We start from the raw sequence: 24,990 nt of genomic DNA, 5'->3' as shown, positions 1-24,990 counted from the left end.
AATAATCACCTTCTAGTCAGGCAAAGCACATCAACGTCAGCATTAAAAAATAATAATAATAAAAAAAAAACGTGTAGGCTATTCATTGTCAAGTGACCACATTTGAGTATGTCAACTCTAGACAGGAGTGCATCATTTTTAACAGTTATGCGCAATTTTAAAGTATTATCATGAGATTTGAATGTTTTTTTGTTTTTTTTAAATAAAAATAAAATCCAATTTTCCAATTTTTATGGTAATGCTGATATTCGAGTAAATTTATCCAGAACACATTTCGTATTGGTATAATACAGTTGGAAGCGTTGTTTTTAAATCTGTTAAGATAATGACCATGAAATACTTTCTAAATTACGACCTTGAAAAACAAAAGAAGGAAGCTAACAAAGGTGATTAGTAATTCCCTTTGCGATTTCATTTCGAAAATAAAGGATGACAGCAATTCATATGCGGACTTCCTCGTACAATTTTTACTGCCGTATTTTTTCATTGCTCCATCGCCTGACGGCTATAAGAATTAATTATATATATATATATATATATGTGTGTGTGTGTGTGTGTGTGTGTGTGTGTGTGTGTGTGAACTGTTTCTTGAAGTATAGCACATGAACAATTTTTCTTTCTGAGAGAAAGCGAATATTTTATTCAGTAGTAAATTCCGATTTTTATTTTATTTTATTACTAATAATTTTCATGGCTGAGACTTTTTTTTTTCTCGTTTGAATCCCTACATTTCGTACAATTTAAAAATACTCCGAAAGTGAAAATATTCATAATTAATTATTATGATTAATAATTCCATGTTTTTAGAGTAGAAAGAATGCCAAATAACATTTACCTCTAATCTTAGAAATGATTCTGTGAATACAAATACGTTTCTCAATTCCCTATTGGCTAGTGTCCCGCAGAATAGAATGAGTGCAGAATCTTGGGCATCCTACCCAAAATTCAGCACTATTTTCCTCTGTAAGGCCTTCTTGACGCCCAACACAGAGACAAGTTAGCCGTTGGATTAGATGTAACTCTCAAGGAATATATTTTAGGAAAAAATTTCTATCTCAATTCATCATTTGAGATAGAAAATGAAAAAGAAAGTCCCCTACTGCTTTCGGCTTTAGTTAATCGAATTCACCACTGATTCTACTTCTCTCTACCCATAGACAGTCGGTACTAACGACACTCTGTGGTTAAAAAAACGCAGGTTCATTCCCCATCGTAATGTGTCACAACACATTTAAAAGGACTTCTAACTGTAGGTGAATTCAACCAATCTCATGATTTTCTGTCCGAAATTGATTTTTTTTTTGTCTTTTTGAAAACAAACAACTTAACTGAAAAACAAACGCAGTTAACATACCAAAGATGGTGACATTATGGCCTATTTGCTTTCTGTAATTTGCTCCTTCTCTGTCAATTAGATGATCTTTCTATCTTATGTTTGTTTCTATAGATACCTGCATGGTATGTGTAGAAAAAAAAAGAACACCATAAAACCTTCATGGTGTAATCACTCCAGTTTCCGTTTAGTCTAGGCCAGTAGCGCACTCAGGGTTTAATCTTGGGGGGGGGGGGGGGGAGCGAGTTGAGTAGACGATTTAGATTAATAAGTAGTATAGAAATAGAAGACACGGCACAACATAAATAAAAGGAATTTTATTAATTAGGAAAAGATTTTTGTAAAATTTTGTAGTGTTTTTTTTTTTCCCTTTTTCTTTGGGGGCCAGGGCCCCTTGGTCCCCACACTGGGTGCGCCACTGGTCTAGGCTAATTCCAACCCACTCAATCGACTCCTTTTCCTCTTTCATCTCTTCTACCTGTATGAGCCTCCCACCTTCAGATTTCTTCAAGAATTAAAGACGGGTCTTCAAAAACCAATGCCCATAAGTTCCTTCTATATATTTCCATCCATACACTGTATGGGATTCATCTCGTGTATAGGATTCATATTAAAAATTATTACTACTATCCACATCTTAAAAAGAAACGTTAAACTGTCCTAAACTATTCTCCGTATACCTTTCTCTTGGTAATTTCTTTTCCGTAATAATCTCTGTGCCAGAATATTTGTTTCACCAATAGGCGCATTGCAAAGGAATTCGTTTTGCACTTCAGAAATACTTGGCAAAATTATCTTAGGTGAATAATGATTCATTTTTCACTGATGAATATTGTTTTGTGGAACAATTAAAACTATTTAGTTTGGTGTTCATAGATTTTGAAAAGCACCATTGATTCTCCATTTGTAACATTTAAAAGCCATCCCAAATGTCTATTCCTTTCGACCATTTCGTCCAAATTTAACTGCAAGATCATTCGAAAACCCTTGAAGCTCAGTCCTTAACAGATGCTACAGAAACAATAATGTGTCCTCATCCGTTGTTGCACCACAAAAGTGCGATTTGGTCAGAAATGTTTTTTTTAAATATATTAACAAAACAAAGTCAGTTTCGTCAGAACCGAATTGCAGTTTTTGGCTCCTGTTGGTTCTCTTTTGAAGGTTTCTACTTTAAAAATAAATAATTATGATACAGGAAATTAAGTCAATAAAATTGATTACTCTCGTTAATTATATATTAACAAATTAAAATTATATATCATTTAAAATAAGACAAGATGATTTTTGTTTAGCCGTATGGTAACATTTCTGAAAACACATAATGCTAACCAATCAACAGTTTCATCAAGTATCATTATGAGCTTTTCCGTTCAGAGCTAATCGATCTCTCATCCAAGCAAATTTCTTTTTCTTTCCTATTTCTGGAAACTTAATCTTTAACCCCACATACCTCACAAAAAATCTCCCATTGAATTCATACTCTTTCAGCTAACAAATGGGTTTTAAGATTTAGGATTACTGTATGGTAGCAGTCCCCCCCCCCCCCCGATGAGTTTGAAATCATCGGTAGTCATAAGCTAAGCTGTCGTTGATTTCTAAAGGTGAAACTGGCTGCCTGCCGATTTTCGAAAGTCATTTATGACTAAAAGACACATATATTGCCTTTGAAAATAATAATGCGTTAGATAATTTATTTTATTTTATTCTTTTAAACTTGCTAAACAAGTAGCTCAGTGCTTAAGTATGGTACTTAGTCTCAGACTTTGAAGCAGAAGGGGGAATTTTGAAAACAGTTGATATATCATGATCAGAGAGACGTTTTGATAGCAAGATTGTACATCTTTCTAGCGATGGATCGAAGGAGGAGGCATTCATTGCGATGTAGTTTATAAGGGGTTGAAGATAATTTCTCTTTATGGATCTTATGAAGGGAGAAAAGCACGATGATAAGTCAGGTTTGTCTTTGCAGGAGAACCATCTGGACGCAAGAGACATAAGTTTGGCGAGAAGTTGAGCAATGATTGTTATTATAGAGACAGAGCTCCAAATTAATGAATCCAGAGCTGTTATTTAGAGTCCTATCCAATGCCAAACAGTGTCGAAATATATGCCCTACATTGCCTTGAAGATCTATAAAGATTTAGCTGTCATTTAGTGATTGAGCAAGAAATAATAATGTGTGTATGTATATTTAGAGTTTTCTGAACACGAAGTTTATATCCGTTCTATTTGCTTCTATACTAGACAGCAAGCTTAATATTTTCGAGTAGCGATCTGAGGAAGATTACTTAGGGATACTCCAAAAAATATTAAGTTTGCTGTCTAGTCGTATGCAGTGGGTAAAGTGAAGATCATGCATTGTAGAAAAGTGTAACATGTTCGCAGTAGGCAACCATTCTAGACTTAACAAGAATAAAGACGATATAGAATGCTCAGACATTGCTAGAATTTGCCAATTTGAGCAATTTTCTTTGAGCATATCGTCTTTTTTAAAATCTTTCTTTCTGTGTGTGTGTGTATGAGAGAGAGAGAGAGAGAGAGAGAGAGAGAGGGTGCTATCTGATCATCTTCACAGCAATAACAGTGAAGATGATCAGATAGCAACTGATCATCTTCACTGTTATTGCTGATTCATGCATCGTGTATGGAACTCCGTTTATGAAAAGTTTGCAAATATGCAATCCCAAACATTCCAATATCTTATACGTTAGAACATATTTTTAGTAGCGTGAGGACTTCTTGTAAGTTTTTATTTTTTGCTTTGGAATTAATTGTAATTACAGCCAAAGCAACTATGATAACATAACAGTGCATTATGTCTGTTAAAAATGTATGATGTCCGGCCCGTTTGCTTTTTACGGGACGAAAAATCGGATATTCGGAAAGGAAAAAAATCTGCCACTAACGTACGTGACGGACTAATTCACCTTCAAATGAAAACTTGTAAAGGTTGGTTGTACCTTATACGAAAACATTAAGATCTATCCATCAACTGTTTCCTTATCCACATCACCAGCTTCATCACATGCATCCTGCTGCTCCAATTTATGTAACAGTTCCCTACGATATCTTGTCGGATGCCTTTGCAAAGTCTATCGGTATCGTCGTGTAGCCCTCCCACCCCTCCAATTCAGTCACTTCCCTGCCATCATAATTATTCTACAACAATCAATCTTCCTTTTACTTACCACATACCGAAATAACTCTTTGGGATCATCCTTGGCTTCTCTGCTTAATATTTATTCATATACAGGAACGCCTCAGACGTCGGTTTTTCTGGCCTCAGACAGAGGCCCCGCACTTTCAAATTTCTAAGAAAATTTGATAATAGAATTTCAGATATGTATTGATATGGGAAATAGTTTGGTATACAACTATACGTATTTAATGTTTTCAAATTATGTTTCATAAAATTATATGATTTTTCGATAAAAAAATTCTTTTTTTGCAAATATTTTGGCTTCTCAAGCCAAATAACTTCAAAAATAAATCACCCCCACGAATAACTTTTTCTCGAGGCCCCGCAAAACCTCCAGCCGGCCCTGCTCATATACAGGATGGTTCAAAATTCCACGTACAAATTTTGAGGGGAGGTGGAGGACATCCAAATCAACCATATTCACATAGAAAGCATGACCGGAAACGCCATCATAAGGTACTAACAAGGATACAAAGATACAGAAATAATACAAGGCAGTAAGTAGCGTAAATAACTTTATTAGGCGTAACTGAACAGTTCAACAGTAGTTGGATACATAATATGGTAAATGAGGTGCACGTCTGCCATCTCAGCGTTCGTAAAACGACATGTTCTTCGTACGACGTCGAAAGCTTGAATGAGGAAGCCCCAATTGCTCACCTGGAGCGCTGGAGAATAGCGCCACCTATCACTTTCTGGTGGCGTTTCCAGCCATGCTTTCCTATGTGAATATGGTTGATACTAAATAAGGAAACAAAAATATGTTAAATAAATCCTTGAGTTAATTTAATTTGAATAATGATTATTGGAGTATTTCCGAATTTTAGACGCTAGATTTTGAAATAAAATAAACTCAAATAAAGGAATATAAATGAATGAATTATAATATACATTTATATTTGAATAAGAATCCCAAATATAAATTCTGATTTGCATTTGTTACATCGAGATATAATCTCTGACATGTATGTGTAAACTGAACTGCGTATACATTAAAAGAACCAAACGCCATGCAGCCATTCACGTCTGTTACATGTCGCACGAGCTTCTTTCCTCTCGTCACCGTTGCACGTAAACAGGAAGGAGATTTCAACATCGTGTTCTCTCCATGCCACTAATTAGCGCCACTAGGAAATACGTCATCACGCGTACGTACTCTTGCGTGACTGCAACGCATATCATGTCAACTATCACAAAACCAAACGAACTGTGTTTGGTGAAAAGCAGAACTTTAATATTAGATTTGGATTTAAATGCTTTCTGGATTTTTAATTATTTCGATGATTACAATCATAATTTCTAATTCATGAATAAATGCATGCATATTTTTAAAGAATAAAATAAGATGTAACGAAGATAATAAAATAAATAATACGTAAAAATTCCAAGCGTAGACGGAAAAAAAAAAAAAAAAAAGCTGAGGTAGGTAGGTGTTCACGTTCCTATTAGTATAGAATGACCTTGAACGCACTTTTACCATCTGCCACACCATCTGTTGATGCCCTAGGCTAGACCGCCATCAAGCTGACGTGTTGCCCATGCACGCGTGTATTTAAGTGCGCGCATGGACTTACTGGAGGATCCTTGAAGGCGTGCCTCGTTTTTAATAGAAGAAACTCTTTCTAGAGGAGACGATTATGTAAGATTTTTTTTTTTAGCATTCAAAACACCTGGCTACAAGGAGTGAAAGAATAATAACGAAAGAGAATAGATTAGGACAGTTGATATAATAATAAGCATTCGGCGTTGGGGCGATCAAACGCTGGAGTCTGCAGATAAAGAAGGAAGAAGGAGGGGTAATTATAGGTGGCTCTGTTTATCCGCTGCTCATTAACAGGTACACTTCATCTACCGAACTGCCCAGAAACACGCAAAAAAATTAAAAAAGGAAGTACATATAAATATATGACTTCCGGCTTTTTTGAAAATTCCTATTTAGATGTAAAAAATGAAATTTTATGAAAGCAAAGGATATTTCTTATTAAATACTTCGATTTCCACCTTGACTGGAGAGTTGATTTTTATGACGTCCGGTTGGTTGTTAAAAGTTGATAATATGAAGTCCATTTTTCAAAAATTCTAAAGGAATGATATCAAATACCATTTGTATTACATGTACTATATAACATTGCTTTAAAAAAAAATTCAAGAATTAGTTTATCGATCTATCAGTTCCCAAGTTCGACAAAGCTACTAATAGTTAAGCTATCAGTAGCTAATTAAAAAACGCAGGTTTTTCGTTCCTAAAACTAGTAATATAGCTGGATGTTTTTTGCGCTCAAGGTTAATTAATCTTACCTTTCCAATTTGTGTCCGTGACAGAATACTAATTATGCCCCCCCCAATGGAAAAATATTCCTTAGTTTATTATTTTTATTTTCTTCGCCTGTTATTTTTTCAAAAAAAAAAAAAAAAAAATATATATATATATATATATATATATATATATATTAATACATAAAATACCAGAAAAGAAAATAATTTTTTTAACTTTATTTTTCTTTTAAACTACACTTCAGACTTTGCTACACCTTGGAGGACATGCAGTCCTAGTTATATTAAACGATTTATGTATTTTGTTTTTGAATTGGTTATCCAGCTTTTATTTTTATTTTTCTCGAGTTGTTCATTACGTGTAAGAGTGGATGTTTTTTTAATCCTTGGAGAGACCTAGAGTATCCCAAGAACCTGTTCTTTTATTCAGTGTCTTCCTACGGTATATATAACGAGTCACGACCTTCTTACGCTGTAAACCAGGGCTGTCCAAAACGCTGGCCGGATACGGCCCGGGGTGCGATTTTGTGCGGTGCGCCTGTGGGTTTTCATTTTCACGAGCAAAAAAAAATAAAATAACAATTTGAATTGAATGCGTCTTAGATATTTTAATTCTATCAATAATCTCGATGTTGGTAATTTTATTTGGTGCTTTTACATCACTATATACCCACGTGTTTTTCAAATATTAGACGTGTCAAAGAAGCGTTCTTACATTGTTTTGTTCTAACGCGCATGCTCTGGGCGCTCACGAGGAACGTGAGCGCGCAATTAGTGTTGTTCGTTTGTTCGGCTATCGAGTAATACAGTACTTTTCTTTCTTATGAAATTTTCGAAGTGCTTGCTAAACCTAACTAACGGTAGTACTCTCCAAGTAATTTAATATATGTACTGTATTTATTATTCTGGATTCGGATAAATCTTTTTTTTTTTTTTTTTTTTTTAATGCGGCCGTAAGATTACCTAACGTTGGACAGCCCTGCTGTAAACCAATTCCAACGCTTTTTTAGAATGCATCACCCTTCACTTCTCCATTTAGAAACCCCGCCATGTGCGAGCATTGTGGATCTTCCTAGCAATATTGATTTTCTTCTTTATTCAATAAGAGAAAGATAATTTACATGAATTCAATCACTTCCAAAATTCTAACTTCCCACACAAAACAACTCTTCAACTTTTATTTATTTTTATCGAAGGGTTCGTCAACCTATATTTTGTACTGTGGGTGGACTAAGGATTTTTTTTTTCATATTTTATCCTTTTTTGTATTTTTAATTTATTTTTTTACTTAGTCCGGGAAACCATGCTTTAGAAATCAAACATAGAAATTTTTAAAGCCATTTCAGGCCTCCAGGAAGCGGAGTAGTGCCAGCAGAAACAAACTGCAGCTTTTTCTCTCTTTTTTTTCTTTTTTATTTTATTTCCCCTGCGAATTCCAGTTACGAAAGGTTGTAAACACATCGTATTAGGTCATCCGTAAACGACCTAAGAATTAAAACTCCATAAACTGTTCTAGAAATCAAGTATGGTACTTTTTTTTTTTTTTTCCAATCAAGCAGGATTGAAACCATAACTTGTTGGTTAGTGAGAAGAACCGCTGTTTGCCGGCTTGGTTGGCCAAATGATCAACCAAACTGAAAATGTGTTTTAAATTTTCCATTAAAAAAAATGATTCCAGATATTTTTGATCAGCCATCGCCCATAGAATACTGAACAAACCATATTTTGTGAAAAATGAGCACTTTTTTTATTTATTTTTTAATGGTTCTCTCCATTTATTTCCATTCTTTTGTGCTGATACTAAAGTGTGCCCAAACACTGTCAGTTTCTCTATTCCTCATATAGATTTCCAAAAATATTACCCAACAGATCTCGTACGATTAATTCCCCTGCATTCTTCAAAACCTATGAAAAAACAGGAACAGCATTTAGTCACTAACCTATGCAGCACATACTTCAAACTTACTGAACCGGCTTTTCCTCTTCTTCAGTTGCTTCTTCTCCCTCTGCTCTACAGAGGGAGAAGTGTTTAGTTTCCCAGACTACAAGCACCTTCAGTTATTGGAGTTCAAATTCTGTAAGATTTACTCTCTTAATCTGTAAAACAAGCATATTAAAAAACCCACCACGTATTTACCTTCTTTTCAATTTCGGGTTGCTATCGTCAATCTTTATTAATTCTTAACAGGTCAATCAATTAATATTTATAACAGCAACATTATGTTTTATAAGTCACTTTGCCATAACTTGGTAGATTGTTAAGTTTCAGATTGACAGTTATATGCGATGGTGCTGCCATCACTCATATTCATTATTATTATTATTATAGAAAATTATAATTAAATGTTTAAAATAATATATAAATATGCTTAAATAAATAAACAAACTTAAAATTAAATATATAACTATATAAATTATATAAACATATATAATTAAAGTATATTTTGGATGAGAATCTATTTCACGTTTGTATTTTATAAATATTCTTCCTTAGCTGAAGATATGTTTCACTAATCATCATACAGGCAAAAGACAGAATAGCACATTCTCTCTGTAAATCAGCCCTAGCACATGCACAATTTATAATAGAATGTGCTGTAGATGGGGTTGAAGGATTATTGACGTTATGTGTAGGACTCAAACATTGCGTTCTCCTTGCCGGCACATGTAATAATAATAATAATAAATTTCAAGCAGGAGGTAAAAGTCCCAGTTTCCAATAGGGCCTAGCCCCCTTGGAAATTCAGGAGTCTATTACTCATTTTTTATTGCAGTGTAATGTGAAACGAATTAAAGAGTCATTTACCTTAGATTGAGCTATTACCAAAGATACAAGGATGACCATTCAGAGCGATAGAAACGGAACAGGGTAGCTCTACCTACGAATGTTTGCAGTCCTCTTCGAGTAATTCCTTAGGCCTGTATTCATAATATTGTGCAATCGTCCTGTTCTCTATGCTGCATCCAATCTCTTCATCTCCTAAAGTAAGAGGGCTTTCCAGATAGCTGCCCGTGACTTTCTTCCCATTTTCAAATGGGTTTAAAAAGTCGTACGCAGTCGTGGCTTCTGGAGATTACGGTGGGTGAAGAACACTTGTAGAGTGAGAGACCCTACACTGTTTAAACAGTTAGAAAACATATTTGCAGCAGGCAACATTTTTTAAACATAAAAGAACATTAACATGGCTTTCGAACGGACTCCTGTCTTTTTTTTTTTTTTTTTTTTTTTGAAGTTTAGAACTGGAATTTTTTTTTTCTTAAAGAAAAAAAAAACTGGTCAGAGGACACACACACGTTAACAAATGTTGCAGACTATGAAGGTAGGATTAATCACACGATCATTAAAGAAAACATTTCAAAAGACCAGTTTGATCATATTTCAGTAGTCGCGATGACATCCATCTGGGCATTTGATTTTCTGTTGAAAAAATTATCTAGGTTCGAATCCCGTGTAGGGTGTAAGGAATTTTATAGCCCGTCTCATACATAAGTATGAGAAACTCGGTTTATTTTTCCCAGAAAATATACAGAATGGCTGAAAAATTCAAGCAGTATTCTCATAATTTGAATTGCTTTCGTCATAATTACAGCAAGCCCACCTGATTTTCACGTAGAATTTAATGTGTGCAATTGTTCCTCTAAAGATAACGAACGCAATACTATCAAAAGTTAGCAGTAGAGGAGACCTCATCCATTATAACAGTCGCCTCAAAACGTTCAGTTGATAAGTCTGACAACGTCTGAGATATTCCATTAAGTATTTTCGAGATGAGTTCAAAAATATTGATAAACCTGGCAAAGACAAAGTTGTATATCAAATAATCGTTTGGAAACTGCCATTTGACTTTAAGGCAATAGTGTCAAACCAATGGATTACAAAGGATTTTTTTAATATTTTTTAAGTCAATCCCATCCAAAAAAAAGAATGTAAACCTCTGTCGCACCACAGGTTTATATTTTTTAAAAATCTACATAACTAATGTATATCGTATGCGAGTGTGTTAAAAGTTAAAAAATGTGTTAATGAGCAAGGTAAGATAATTTGGAAATTGTGTTGTAGGTATCTTTTGCGAGCCATTTGAGACCTTCGGTAAACAGGGTCTTACAGAGATGATATCGATCATTTGTACAAATCTCCTGTCTTCATCATAAAAGTGTGAGTTTTAGGAAAATTCATTTTTGATTAAAAACTATAGCGAACTTGATTTCTACTCATAGCAATAGATCCTAAGTGTTTAAGTTATTAGAAATAAATTAATACTTAGGATATATGATTACATGAAAATTCATCGAAAAGGCAATTCATCCAACGACAATTCGTCGAAAATGCAATTCATCGAAAAAACAATTCACCGAAAATTTTAAATTTTCGATAATGTTATGATAAAAGTGATCCATTTAGAACAAAAACGGAACCATGCATTCAGCTTCTTGTACTGGCAACTTCTACTAATTCCGCTAAGTCAGAGAGTTTTTGTAATACATAATTTGGACACGTGATTTCTTTGTCGCCCCGAATATAGCTGAACTGAAAACTGGAACGGTTCGACATTTTCTTGTAAAAGTTTGAAATAGCGAATCTGAGTAAAATTCATCCCACAATAATTGCGGTATTGAAGTCGCATATTACTACTAGCAACAATAATAATAATGAAGCCCGCATAGTTCAGTCGGTATAAACGAAGTCGTTTAGATAGAAAGTCCTGGGTAGTTGGAATCCAATTTACGACGCGCATAATTTTTATCACTCCTGTTCAGCTAAAGGTAAGTTAGCAAACATAATACGGAAATGGCAGAGCTTTTCCTCCCGGAAACAGGCAAATCAGTCCCTGGAACAACATGAAACAGTTATCGGACAAGAAAGACTATAAGAAACTATATTGTTCCATAATTTTGTCCTCTTAAAGTAGCATTGCTATCTTCCTATGCACGGTTCGGTTTTTGTTCTAAATCGATCAATTTTTCTCATAACATTTTCGAAAATTTAAACTTTTCAGTGAATTGTTTTTTCGATGAATTGCATTTTCGACGATCTGTCGTTCGTGCTATTTTCCTGAAGAAAGAAAATTTCAATGACCAAAGGAAGAGAAAAATCAAAAACATTAACGAGGTTAATAGGGAGGCCTGTTCTTGATTTAAATGAAATTGGATGCCCAAAACGTGAAAACATAACGTGTACTTTTAAATGCTTTTGGAAACATAACGAAAGATTCTGTGCTTTTAATAATTCTCAGAAGTATATATATTGGTTTCAAAAAAATAAATATGCAACCCTTAATTTTACTACAGTAATAAATTCCCAACGATCACCAAATGAAAAATTAACTTTCAGATGAGAGTCACATTGTTTTTTTTTTTAAAAAAAAATAAATGTAAGCATTAATTACTACAGAAATAATTTCCCACGGGAATCAAGAACTAAACACACGATTTCTGAACCTACTTCTCACCTACGTACAACAATTTGGCGACCAGATAAGAGAGATATCTTTAAGATAAGACTTAATGAGAAATCTACAGTGTTGGAAAATAAATTCGCATACATTTTATATATTTATTAATTTTGCTCAGTTATTCTGTTACAATATGAATTTTAAAAGTAAAATACAGAAAATAACCAATCAATTTGAAAAAAAAAATAATAATAATAATTTCACTTGTCAGAATTCCATAGTCTAACAGCAATCGGAATTCGAAACAGGAAATAACACTTACCCTAAACTAAATGGTGCATAGACTTTCCCACCAAGCTTGGGAAATCATAGCATGAGCAACAGTGGGAAAGAATTAATACAGAGAACCAATCGGATAGTAATCTAAATTAATTAGTCAACTAGCTTTTCTGGTTATTTACAGAAATATCTTTCAACTCCTATGTTTTGTGTGTTTTGTGGTGTGAATATATGTTAGCCACAGTAACCTATAATGAAAAAGTGAACTGCATTTTCAGACTTGTGTTTATGTTCTGTGAATATATGTTAATAATCAACAATTTGGAATATTCAGAAACCTAGATAGTACCAAGATGTTCCCATTCTGAAAAGAAATGTAAGTTAATTTTTTTTTTTTAACTTGAACATAACAATTGATAATTGTAATTTTAATAATCACTGCTGAATAGTTTTTTTTTTTCATAAGAATAATCATAGGGTATATATTAGAGTATCAATATGGATACATTAGCGACTTTTGATGTCTAATGTGTATGTGTGTGTGTGTTTGACAGTCACCAACATATAATTAAATTATTCAGAAAAGCTCGAAACACATCCGCCAATAGACTCTACTCTACTCTAAGAATTCCCACCCTTTAACAGGAAAGAAATACCCCAAAATGTATTGTAAAATTATTACAGCCATCTATAGAAGAAGAAAAAAAACGTATGTTTGAGTGCATTAGCATATATAATTAAATTATTCAAGAAACCTCGAAACACTGCCGCCATCACGACTCTACTCTACTTTTAGAATTTCCACCCTTTAACAGGAAAGAAATATCCCAAATGTATTGGAAAATTAGTACAGCCATCTATAGACAACCAAACATGACGACAATGACGGATGTGTGTCACCCTGGGAAAATTCCAAGATATCTTATCTCAAAAACATCGCCCACAATTCCATAGCCAAACCAAAACACCATGTGATATCACAGAGAGGCATATGTTCCCCAGAAATTTCCAAACACATAACGTCACGATTCTTATCTCTAAATATCACCAAACACACCTTGTGATGTCCCCGACAGACGAGGGCCCCACCGAAATTCCAAACTCTATAACAACAAACATTCACGTCACGATTCCTTATCTTATCTTGATCTTGATCTTGTCACCAGTGGCCGGTATACTACTTATGTTTTAATACTTTACATATTTTCTGAATTTAGGGGAGGCAAAGTAGTGCTTGCCTTGTGGCCACATATACTCTAACGATCCTGATCATGGTATGCAGTTATTGAAATTGCGAGGTGTCATAATTCACAAATAATTCGACCATCATCCTTCTTTTGCAGAGTTCTGGTAACATTAATATTTCAAAACTAATTTATAGAAAGAAAAAAACACACCAAAACGCACTGTTCTAATCGGAATGGAGAGCTGCAAACGAATACTCTCACACAAAACAAACCGTGAAATAATGCAAGGAAAATTCATAAAACCCATAAATAATTATTACGTGACACCTCCACGGAGTCCAAAGACTAATTGAGGGAAGCTCACAATCCACAGCTCTGTCTCCACTCAATCCACCAACTACAACAACGCCATCTACCACCCGCTACCGCCACTAATATTTTCACAGACAATCACAAACATCCATGCTCACGGCGGGATTCGAACGCGGCCTTTTGGCTGGAGAGCGGATACACTAGCCCAGAGCTTTCCAAACTGTGTGTCGGCTGCAGTGTGAAGGTGTGTCGCGCGAACGTAAAGCGTTAAACAGAATAATCGCTGAAAATTTCCACATCGGAAAAATCCATTTCGCAAAGTACCGGTACGACTTTTAGTTAGCGCCGTTAAAGAAGATATTTGGTCAACCGCTCGGAACCCCCCCCCCCCCCGAGTCTATATCGGCTTGCATGCAACCATCACCATCAGTTTAGTTTTCGTTGGGGTTTTCTACAGTTCATTCAAGTATGAGCGACAGCAAATGTAAACAGAAGCTAAATTGTGCTGAGCCGCACTAAGGAGTCCCAAAAATACTTTACTTTAAATAGAATGTAATTGCAAGATGTTTTACGTTCTAGAATTTAAATTTCACTTTCAAAATTATATATACAAACTATCTTTTAATTATTTTTAACCTTTAAGAATATTTCATATCAATATATTTCGATAGATAATGGACAATAAATGCAGCCGAATTTATCCCTGTGGTTTTATCACGTGGTAGTCGCTCGGTTTCATTATCGTTCGACCAATAAAAATAAAGCGCCCCACTTATTCATACAAATGTTATTATTGATGTTTATTCTAACTGAAACGTGAATAAACGAAGAGCTGGTGCTTTTATTTTATGTTTAGTTACTGTTAAAACTTTACAATAAATTCGCATAGTTTTATTGATCAAATTGGTGTTGAATTACCCGTAAAATAGATAAGTTTCTAATTAATAAAAGAAAAGCTGAAGGTGACGTTTGTGATAAACAAAATGTATCGACTATAGAGGAAAGCACGCAAGAATCAACTGTTGAACGGTCTGCATTAATACGGAAGAAGTGCAAAGGAAAATTTTCCATGCCTCGTTTATACAATAAAGATTATATGAAATTGGGGTTCACATTTTCTGGTAATGAAAACCATCCTTGTCCCCAGTGTTTAGTTTGTGGAGTGATACTTGCAAATGAAAGTATGGTACCAAACAAATTAAAGCGCCATTTTACATCAAAACAGAGTCGTCAGAAAAGCCAGTAGAATACTTTATTGAACTTTCAAAATCTATAAAGAAGCAGTCTACATCGTTCACCAAGAGAATGATGACATCAGAGAAAGCTCAAAAGGCCAGTTACTTGGTTGATCAAATAATTGCCAAAAGCAAGGAGCCACACACTATTGCCGAAATCCCTATAAAGGAATCTTGCTGTACTATTGTTCGAACAATGTTTGGGCCCGAATTTGAGATAGAAGTTAATAAAATCCCTTTGACAGATTACACGATTGGAAGACGTATTCAAAACATGTCTGCTGACATTAAGCTACAAATAAAAAATATTTTTCAAGACGATAATATGATTTTTACATTGCCGTTAGATGAATCAAGAGATGTCAGTGGGTTAACGCAATTACTCGATTTTATAAGTTTCATTCATACTAACGGAATTATTGAGCAATTCTTGTGTTGTCTAGAACTTCCAATGAAAACTAGAGGCGAAGATATATTTAAAACAGTAGATTGTTTCATGGAGAAAATTAATTTGCTATGGTTAAATTGTGTAGGAATATGCACAGATGGCGCTCCTTCAATGGTTGATTCAACAAAAGGTTTCACAGCTTTAGCAAAGAAAGAGAATGAAAATATTATAATTACTCATTGCTTTTCTCATCGCGAAGCACTAGTCGCGCAAACCATTGGTAAAGAATTAAAAAAGGTTATGGACAAAGCTGTTGAAATGGTCAATTACATTAAAAGTAGAACTCTTAAATCAAGATTATTTGCTAAAATTTGTGAAGATATGGGGGAAACATTTAAAAAACTTATACTACACTCAAGTTCGTTGGCTGTCAAGAGGTCGAGTGCTTTGTCGTGTATATGAATCGAGGGAAATGATGCTTAAACTTTTTTTGAGGAAAATCAACAAAATGAATTCTGCGATCTAATTCAAAACAAATTATGGTGCACAAAATTGGCATATCTTGCTGACATATTTGAACACTTGAATAAAATAAACACCAGTATGCAAGGAAAAGGAGAAAATATCTTAACAGCGGTGGATAAAATTTGTGCTATGAGAGACAAGATAGAAATTTGGAAAAGGAAAGTGAAAGAAGGAAATTTTGAAATGTTTTCCAAAACTGCTGACTGTGAACTAAAATGCGATATCAACTCGCTAATTGTCGACCATTTAACATTGCTCGGAGAGAAAATTTATCACTACTTCCCAAATATTGAAATACAAGACTATGATTGGATCAGAAATCCATTTTTTTCAACTGCAACGATTAACTTGTCACTTATTGAAGAAGAATTAGCTGAAATAAAAAATGATCGAAGTCTGTTAACGATGTATGAAGAGGATGATTTAGACAACTTTTGGATTGGTGTTTCAAAAATGTATCCAAAAATAGGTAAAAAAGCGTTAAAAATTATTTTGCAGTTTTCCACTACATACATGTGTAAAGTATCCTTTTTAACGATGGCAAACTCGAAGACATTGAAACGTGGAAGCTTAAGGATGCTTGATGACGAAATGCGAGTGTCTTTATCTACTATTCCACCAAATATTGAAAGGCTGTGTTCATCCCATGAAGCTCATATGTCTCATTAAAATTCTATTATTATATATTTCTTTCTTTTTATTCCTTATAACAATAACATTAATCTTGGAAATAAATATAAATATATTGTATATTTTTATTTTGTATATTTTATTATATATACAAATACAGTATGATCGAAAAAACTCAACAAGCGAGCTATGAAATCTGTTTTCCCTATATTAAATACATTGAAAAATTAAGAAGAGAGAATCATTTCAGCTCACTTGATGTGTTTTTTATTCGATCATACTGTATTATATATTTTTAATAAAAATGAAAGGTTTTCATGAGATAGGTTGTGTCGGGAAACAAGTTTAACCTCTGGTTTGCTAATAGACTGTGTCGTGCCCTCAAGACAAGAGTATAGTCTAACTATATCACGCAACCTTTAAAGGAGTTATATGATATTTGATCTTATCAAATATCAAAAGGAGTTGCTTGTTATAGTAATGATGGGATCAGTTTTAAAAGGAGTAAGTGATTAATCACTTACTATAAATAGTGAATTTTTATTAACCCGGTATCGGATGAACAGGAAGAGATTTTTAAATAAACTTTCTAAAAGTTATACAAAATATAATTGTAAAAGTATCTACTTAAACTACATCTGATATGGCCACGTGACCCATGAGAGGCACATCAGACTGAATTACTGTGCCGCGAAATTATGTTTGTGTAAAAAGTGTGTCACCAACATGAAAAGTTTGGAAAGCACTGCGCTAACCACTCAGCCAACCAGGGCGGCAAATTCAAACAAGTTTGAATTTGTTTTTACATTTTTATTTTGTTCTTTTCTAGGATTTATATCTTAGCAAGGTTTCTTTGTATCAAAAGTAGTTATGAGATTTAATTTCACTTATTTATTTGACATTAATTAATGAAGATACAAATCTTCGTTATGTGTGGCGGCCATCACGAAGTTCCGTGCACTGTCCGCTCTCCTGTAGTCGAACCAAACATTTTTATATACATATAAAGAAGACAGACGTTGAGTATTATCTCCATTTTGCTTTATTAACCCAATTCCCAGAGTTTGAGCAAGCCTTGCATTTTTCTCCAGATCAAATCTCTTTGTTGATAAATCGGATTACTTTAGTAGAAACCGTGTCAAAGCCTTTCCCTCAGAGTCATTCTTCCAACTTAATAAAGAGTTTGAGATCCGGGGCACTCATGCCAGACTGTACGAGTGGAGAGGTACTTGCCGCCCATACTTTTCCATAAGATTCAAAGACTTTACTCGAAGCACGTGACCTCGCATTTCCATGCAAAAGGCTCGAATATTTAGCTGGAGCCGGTAGCATATCCGAGTGGAGTCAGATTATCCCACCATTTTTAAAGTGTTACTTCGCGCAGCCAGAACAAACAACACACAAACAATTGAATGAACATTAAAACTATTAAAACTCCTAGCTTATCAAACATCTGTGGGATCGTGTGCAACGTAGCGTCCGCCAGTCGATGTCAGTGCAGAATACCTCTGAACACATTCCATGGTGTAGTGGAGTGCATGACAAGACGTGTACAAGAATAAATTAAAGATGCCAAGAAATTATATACTTGGTTTAATCCTTTATCCAAGTGTAAGCAAACAAAGTTTGCACCTGAAGTGTCTTCAGGACTGGAGCAACTTGTATATAGAGGCGAATGACTTCACATCATTTGCCTCAGTATCCCATAATGCAAAGCGCATCTCTTTGCAGACGTGTATAATACTACGTATTACACATGTGAAACTGGTCTGACAGTTTCACTGTAGTGAAGAGAAGTCTCCAAAAGCTCAGGCGATCCCCAGATCACCCTAAACTCAGCAGGTGCGAGCGATCCAAAGGATCAATTTGCTCAGCGGTGGTTCCACTCAGAGACCGGCAAAAACCAACACCCCAAGCAGAGCTCGCTTATATCTCAGGGAAATGGACAAAAATTGCCCATTTCCCTGAGATATAAGCCGCAAAACCGCATCAGTTAGACCCTGAAGTGATACCAAGGTTGAAGTAATGCAGAAGTCATATTTCCATATAAACAAATATACGAGTAGCCAAAAGGTGTCACACCTTATTATTAAAATACTCTGGATTAGAGAAAGATATTGGAAGTTTTCCCACTTGGTTATACTACAAACTAAAGATGCCAAGAAATTATATACTTGGTTTAATCCTTTATCCAAGTGTAAACTTGGATAAAGGCAAGTCGTATATAGCTTCTCTATACGAGTTGCCCAGTCCTGAAGTTGCAAACCCTGTTTGCTTATACTTGGGTAAAGGAAATAAACCAAGAATATATAATTTCTTGGCATCTTTAATTTATAGTATAACTAAGTGGAAAAACTTCCAACGTGTGCAAGCAGTTATCTCAGCCAATACGCTACTAGGTAAGTTGCCATGAAGTTTTGACTTACGAGCGTACGTTGGTTTAGGGGATTAAGGGATTAACATCTGAAACATGCAGTAACATATTCCTTCTAAACTCCACATGTTCGTTTAAGAAGTAGATTTTCACGCGTGTGTGTATGTTAGGAAGAAGCATTTCAGGATAAAAATTCTTACACAACTGTTGTAAATGTAGCAATTCAGAAATTCCGGTTTTTCACATTAAATGTATTAATGTGGCCATCTTAAAGAATGAAAATGCCATTGATAATCGGCATAATAAAAGCTGCAGGTGTTCTGTATTTTCCTTGACGAAATAAAAGCTTCTTTAATAGTGTAATTAATTACATACGAGGTAAAAGTTTAGAAGGAAATCTTAACATAAAAACGTGTGTCCTTGATTTTTATTTTCAGTTTGTCTTCAGATGTTACTTGTTTAATAAACTCAGCATGACGTATTTATCTCTGTGAACTTTGGCCTCCGACAATATCTCGGCATATTTCGTCATCTCTTGTGAGGGGAACCCCTTTCTCCTGATTTATTACAATATGTCATTTATTTTCTCTCATTTCTTTTTTTTTTCTCTCTCATAAAATCTATTTTACCCATCTTAATCGTATCATGTCTTTCGACAATTTTTTTTTTTTTTTTTTTTTTTTTTTTAATCCAGTCGATATCTGAGTCGTAAAATATCGGAATTAAAAGTTTTTAGGAAAATGGAGAACGTCTGCTTGGGTTTCATTTTATAAGGAAAATTATTTATCTAACTTTTATACAAATAAAGAATAGAGAAAATAAAGAAAAACATTTAGGGGAGAAAAAAATTACATCCAACGCGTTTATTATCTTTCCGCATATGCAATCCACTCGTTTACCAGATCACGCACGTGCTTTCTTGAAATTATGACGCAATCCGGTAGAAATCGACTGTTGTGGTCATTTCACTGGAACTTGTCAAAATACACGACCTCACAAGCATTCGCGTAACACGTGATCGTCTGTTGGATATTACTGTAAAAACGAGTGATTGTGCTAGTGTTGACTGCAATCCATAGAAGAAAAAAAAAATGGCGTCAGGAATCTCTTTAGTCGCTTACTATTTTCTACAAAAGTGTCTCATCTTGATTATTCTCTATAAGCTCTAAACATTTCATGTGTAGTCAATAACGTGCCAGACCTTTTTTTTGTTGTTGTTGTTTATTATACCCGGTGATTATATTATAATATATATATATCTTAATTTAAACCTTATTTGCTTACTAGGCCGTAATTCCAAAACAACTGAGACATTAAAGTCAACGAACAAGCATTTGCTTCTCTGATGAAGGCAATAATGGACGTGGATGTGCAAATGACAGATCCAGATTTTCAGTTGCTAGTTAAGCGAACTCAAGAAGATTGGATGATCTTGTAAGAGATTGTAATCTTACCAAAACACAAGCCGAAATCTTAAGGAGTAGACTGCAAGATTGGAACCTTCTCGAAAGACCGCGATGATCATCTCATTTCAAAAATCTCAACAAAACTTAGAATTCTTGTTATTTTTTATGAGCGATGAAGTATTTTCAACACTGAAATTAGAACAAAGTTCTAATTTAGTTTCCCTAGCTCTTCTATTAGAAGAGCTAGGGAAACATGATTCAGATGAATTGCATTCAAGGCCATGTTGCTACACACTGATAATAAACATCCCTCTGTTGCGAAGGAGTAATATGATAAATGTGGCTTTCTTTCATAAATACATTAACTGTGATTAATAGAGGTGGAATGTTTGCAAGGTCCTTCGAGTAACCGAGTTCTTTTAAGCCTGCGGAGGTCGCATCTGATCTGACAAATACATGCAAAATGTTTATTATAAATATTCTACACAATTCAGTGTATAGCTTGGAGGTCATGAGTAGCTGCGCATGCATATATTACGAGTGATATTCCACACTACTTATGCGGCCAGTCTTGGTTTAATACGTGTTATGTAAAGATTTGCGATATTTTATAGTAAATTGTATCTGAGAGATACCGCGACCTCCCATGTCAGTATAGTATTGGTTTAGTTTTTATCTTTTCTTTGTTTCTTTGTTCAATAATTTCTAGATTGTAACTGAAAATAAATAAACCATCATGTATTATATTTGCGGTGTTTTTTCTTTAAGTTTTATCGCATTTCAGCACATACTAGTAATGAAGGTATCTCTCAGATACACGCGACCTATGCTGCAATTTTTTCGACCGCGACTTCTGCTGGGTTAATGGGAATAAAGTTAGGCTTAGCCAAATATTGTTACTTTCTGTTTGAGGGATAATCCAGTTAAAGAGCATCATTAGGAGGTTTTAAAAAATGCCAATTCAACAGAGTTTAATGGTAGGGAAGATAGTGTTTTACATCTTCCCCATGGAGAAACTGAGGGGAAAAAAAATCTCACCGTCTTTCTTCATCAAAATCAGTTTGGTGCAAAAATTTCGATCAGGTTTTAAATATGATTGGTGATGGTTTCCGATATTTAAAAGGAAAAATTTCTGAAAAATAAGTGATGCACAAATCGCTGAATACATTCTTATTGGTCCATCAAATTTGCAAACTTGGGAATGACTGCGCTTCAGAAGACATCTGAGATGAAGCCATCCCTCACGCGAGAACGGTATTCGATGGCTGGACGGATTTGTGATGTGAGAATTAACAGCTAACCAGAGATAAAGTAACGCCTGGAGTGAAAAAACAAAACCTAATTTTTCGGATGCTGAGTAGGCGATATTTGTAACATGTTTATGCCAAGAGAAATTTGAGGTTACACTAATCTCAGTGAGAGAAATCATATCGTCTCCAGAGACGTGGGTGTTATCGAAAGTAAGAATGGGTGAGAGGGATTCATTTCTGCGAGAAATCAAATAAGATTGAGTTTTACTTATATCAAAATCAACAGGATCATCAGAACTCGATCTGTAGAATGGTTCAGATATTACAATTTAAGATTATGGCAGTAAATGTTCTAAATCGTTTGTTGATTTGTGTAGTGCAAGGTTTGTGAAATAAGGAAGAGAAAATACCTGATTCAGCTGGAGGGGGACGAAAGAAAAAAAAAAGAGAACGAGACAACAGTTTATTTCCCCTCCCCCTCAGTGCTTTAATAAGCGCTTCATTTTTTAGTATCAAGTTTTGTTACGTTTGTTTATTTACTTTTTCGACACTTTTAGCGACAGCTGGCTTTCAAATTCTTTTCAGTAATTTTGACCTAATCAAATTATGATAGGGATGTACAGGATACTATGACAGTACTAAGTATTAAGTTTACATCATTACTAACTTCCTATTGACGATTTTCCTCCAAATTAATGTGTTAATTATCGGAATTCCAGCGTCATATCTTGTATTTCGGTCTTCTATGGCACTTCTAATTACATTAATCACAATTCAGGATCTTTTTCCCATCGGGACTATACTTGCAAATTGCAAGAATGAAATTATTATTATTATTTGACACCTCCAGGGAGTCCAAAGACTCAGCGAGGGAGAGTGTGCCAACAGCATCGAACGATTGAACCCCTTCCAACTACTAACCGGGCTCAAACTTACTTAACTGAACCATTAGTAGCAGAGGCTCTACCAATCGACCAACCTTTGCCGGCAAATTAAAGTAGAGCTATTAAAAATATCAAGCCCACGTGACATCAAAACGTGGGATTATTATTAGGAAGAGTATGAAAATAAATACTGCGATTAACAGGTATTTAAACTGTTATAATTTGAATCTAATTATTAAAAGGCTGAAAATTAATCAAATCATTGAAATGCATACGTTTTTGTTGCCTATTTGAATATTACATAAACGAGATTTAATAATAAATCCATGCAAAATTATAGTATTTATTTTAACATTTATTTTATTTTGTTTTTACAGTTCGAGATTGAGCAATGCCAACATTTGCGAAATAAAAGTAATAAACAGCATACGAGCATAAACGTTTGTTAAATTAGCTTCGCGAGGCGAATACAACACGTGATTTCTAAACCGGAAGTAGGTTAACAAATATTTGTGCGTAAACTGGACCGAACCGGTTCTATCACATCTTTTTTATATTCTCAATATAGTGTTTAGAAATCATTTTAAATGAACATTAAAAGTCCTGAACACCAGATAGTAAAAAAATAATAATAAAATAAATAAATAAATACATGCTATTCATATACACGACAGGCGCTCGTCGTTATTTTGATCAGCTGAGCGATAACCAAATCAATCAGTAGTTTTTTTGTTTTTTTTAATTTTAATTTGCATTCTTTTTGTAATTGAATTCTTACGATTGCTTGCATGTGCGTAGTTACGCGGTGTGAGCCGTAGAAAAATTGGAAGCAAACCCAACCACATTATTAGCAACGTTTCGCTCAATGAGACAATTATTTGAAATTTCCGTACGTTTCTCATAATTCATTTTTTATTCAATATCATTGCATGTTACGACATCTGCTTTATATCAGGTCAATCAATTCACTGCATCGTCTGCTTGTAATCATTTATTTTTGCTGTGTTTTGTTTTCCGTTATATTTCTATTCCGGTTTGCGTCAATAAACTGAAATTTTCTCTTTTCTTATTCGTACGTAGTTCAGAAAAGTGACGAAACGTGTTGTTGTTTTCATTGGTTACATCAAAACACTGAATCCAATGAACTACTTAGGTAGAATTTTATTCCCAGCCTTATAGATAAAGCAACCAATCAAATTGCTGACTCATAATTTATTTATATTATGTGCACCACCCATTCGATAGATTTTTTCACCCTCTTGCAGGTTAAGTAATCGTGCTGCCATCTCTTGGGATGTAAGGAAAACATTTTATTATAAAATATTACTGTCGTAATTCAAAATTTGCTTTGCTGCAAGTCACTTAACTAAACATTGTATTGAACTACAATTTTCATAAAAAGTGAAATAATAATTTTTTTATTAAAATTATGATTACATATGATACATATATTACACTGTATACATTGATTACATATTTTTTAAATTTAACCTTTTTATTATTAAAATTATGATTACATATTGTAATTACATATTTACAACACATAGTTTTGTTTTTTTTTGTGTAACAATGAAATTCATACAAATTTTCCTTTTTTTTCGTATAATGTATTAATAATAGTTACTGGGGTTGGTAGTTTATAGTTGGGGTTGAATAACATTGCATTTTTATAGCATTTATACAATAACGATGAGTTATATATATTTAAAATTTTTGATTTTAATGTATTTAAATGCTGTAACTACAGCACTAAAATGTAATAAATGGATTTTTTTTATTCGTTTTTCCTTTTTGTTGATCTCGGTCGGGATGCAATTTTTCAGCATCCATCCTCCAAGATTTTTTATTAAGCTCATCTCAGGATGACACCGGTTAGTTATTATTGATTGGCTTGATTGCTGTGTTGGAAGTAGCCTGATGTTTGATAGGGGTGTGATATCCACTGCAGTAGGTTGAGAAATTCACACACACACGCACGCACGCACGCGATAATTTGGAATGTCATCATGCGTCGCTGAACTGGAAAGCCTGAACTATTATATTGTGTTTCATTAAGTTTATAAGGTGTTTAAGGTGAGTGTTTCTTGTTCATTCAACTATTTATCTTTTTTGTTGTTTGCAAGGTTTCTGTATTCAAAAGGTAGTTTATTTGGCATATCTGGGATGTAGAAGCTTCGAGTGTCTTTTCCGTAGTGATTATTGTATTTATATGTGATATAATTAGTTCTCTGAGGTCTTGTTATACGGTATGTATTTCTGACTGTCCTGTAGTTGGCATAGAAATAATGTTTTAGCAAGGCTGCATAGTGACATAAATGTTT

General features: G+C 34.2%; 2 protein-coding genes across 2 annotated transcripts; both read left to right on the top strand.

Annotated features, from left to right (window-relative positions):
• The first annotated feature begins 15,285 nt into the window (after positions 1-15,285).
• Positions 15,286-16,062, top strand: LOC150097331 (zinc finger BED domain-containing protein 5-like). Its single transcript, XM_090407648.1, has one exon. The coding sequence runs from the start codon at positions 15,286-15,288 to the stop codon at positions 16,060-16,062; it is 777 nt and encodes a 258-aa protein (XP_090263774.1).
• Positions 16,063-16,203: 141 nt separating this feature from the next.
• On the top strand, positions 16,204-16,794 carry LOC150097330 (zinc finger BED domain-containing protein 5-like). The gene has a single exon (XM_090407647.1). The coding sequence runs from the start codon at positions 16,204-16,206 to the stop codon at positions 16,792-16,794; it is 591 nt and encodes a 196-aa protein (XP_090263773.1).
• The last annotated feature ends 8,196 nt before the right edge of the window (positions 16,795-24,990 follow it).

This window comes from Typopeltis vanoorti, chromosome 17, assembly GCF_054136105.1.
Source record: "Typopeltis vanoorti isolate ZY-2024b chromosome 17, IOZ_Tvanoo_1.0, whole genome shotgun sequence".
NCBI lineage: Eukaryota > Metazoa > Arthropoda > Arachnida > Uropygi > Thelyphonidae > Typopeltis > Typopeltis vanoorti.
The sequence above is the reverse complement of the archived record's forward strand: the minus strand, read 5'-3'. Positions and strand labels throughout refer to the sequence as shown.

What these genes read in the sequence shown, in the direction of transcription:
- LOC150097331 (XM_090407648.1), top strand. Translation starts at nt 15,286, where the DNA reads ATGACATCAGAGAAAGCTCAAAAGGCCAGTTACTTGGTTGATCAAATA.
- LOC150097330 (XM_090407647.1), top strand. Translation starts at nt 16,204, where the DNA reads ATGCAAGGAAAAGGAGAAAATATCTTAACAGCGGTGGATAAAATTTGT.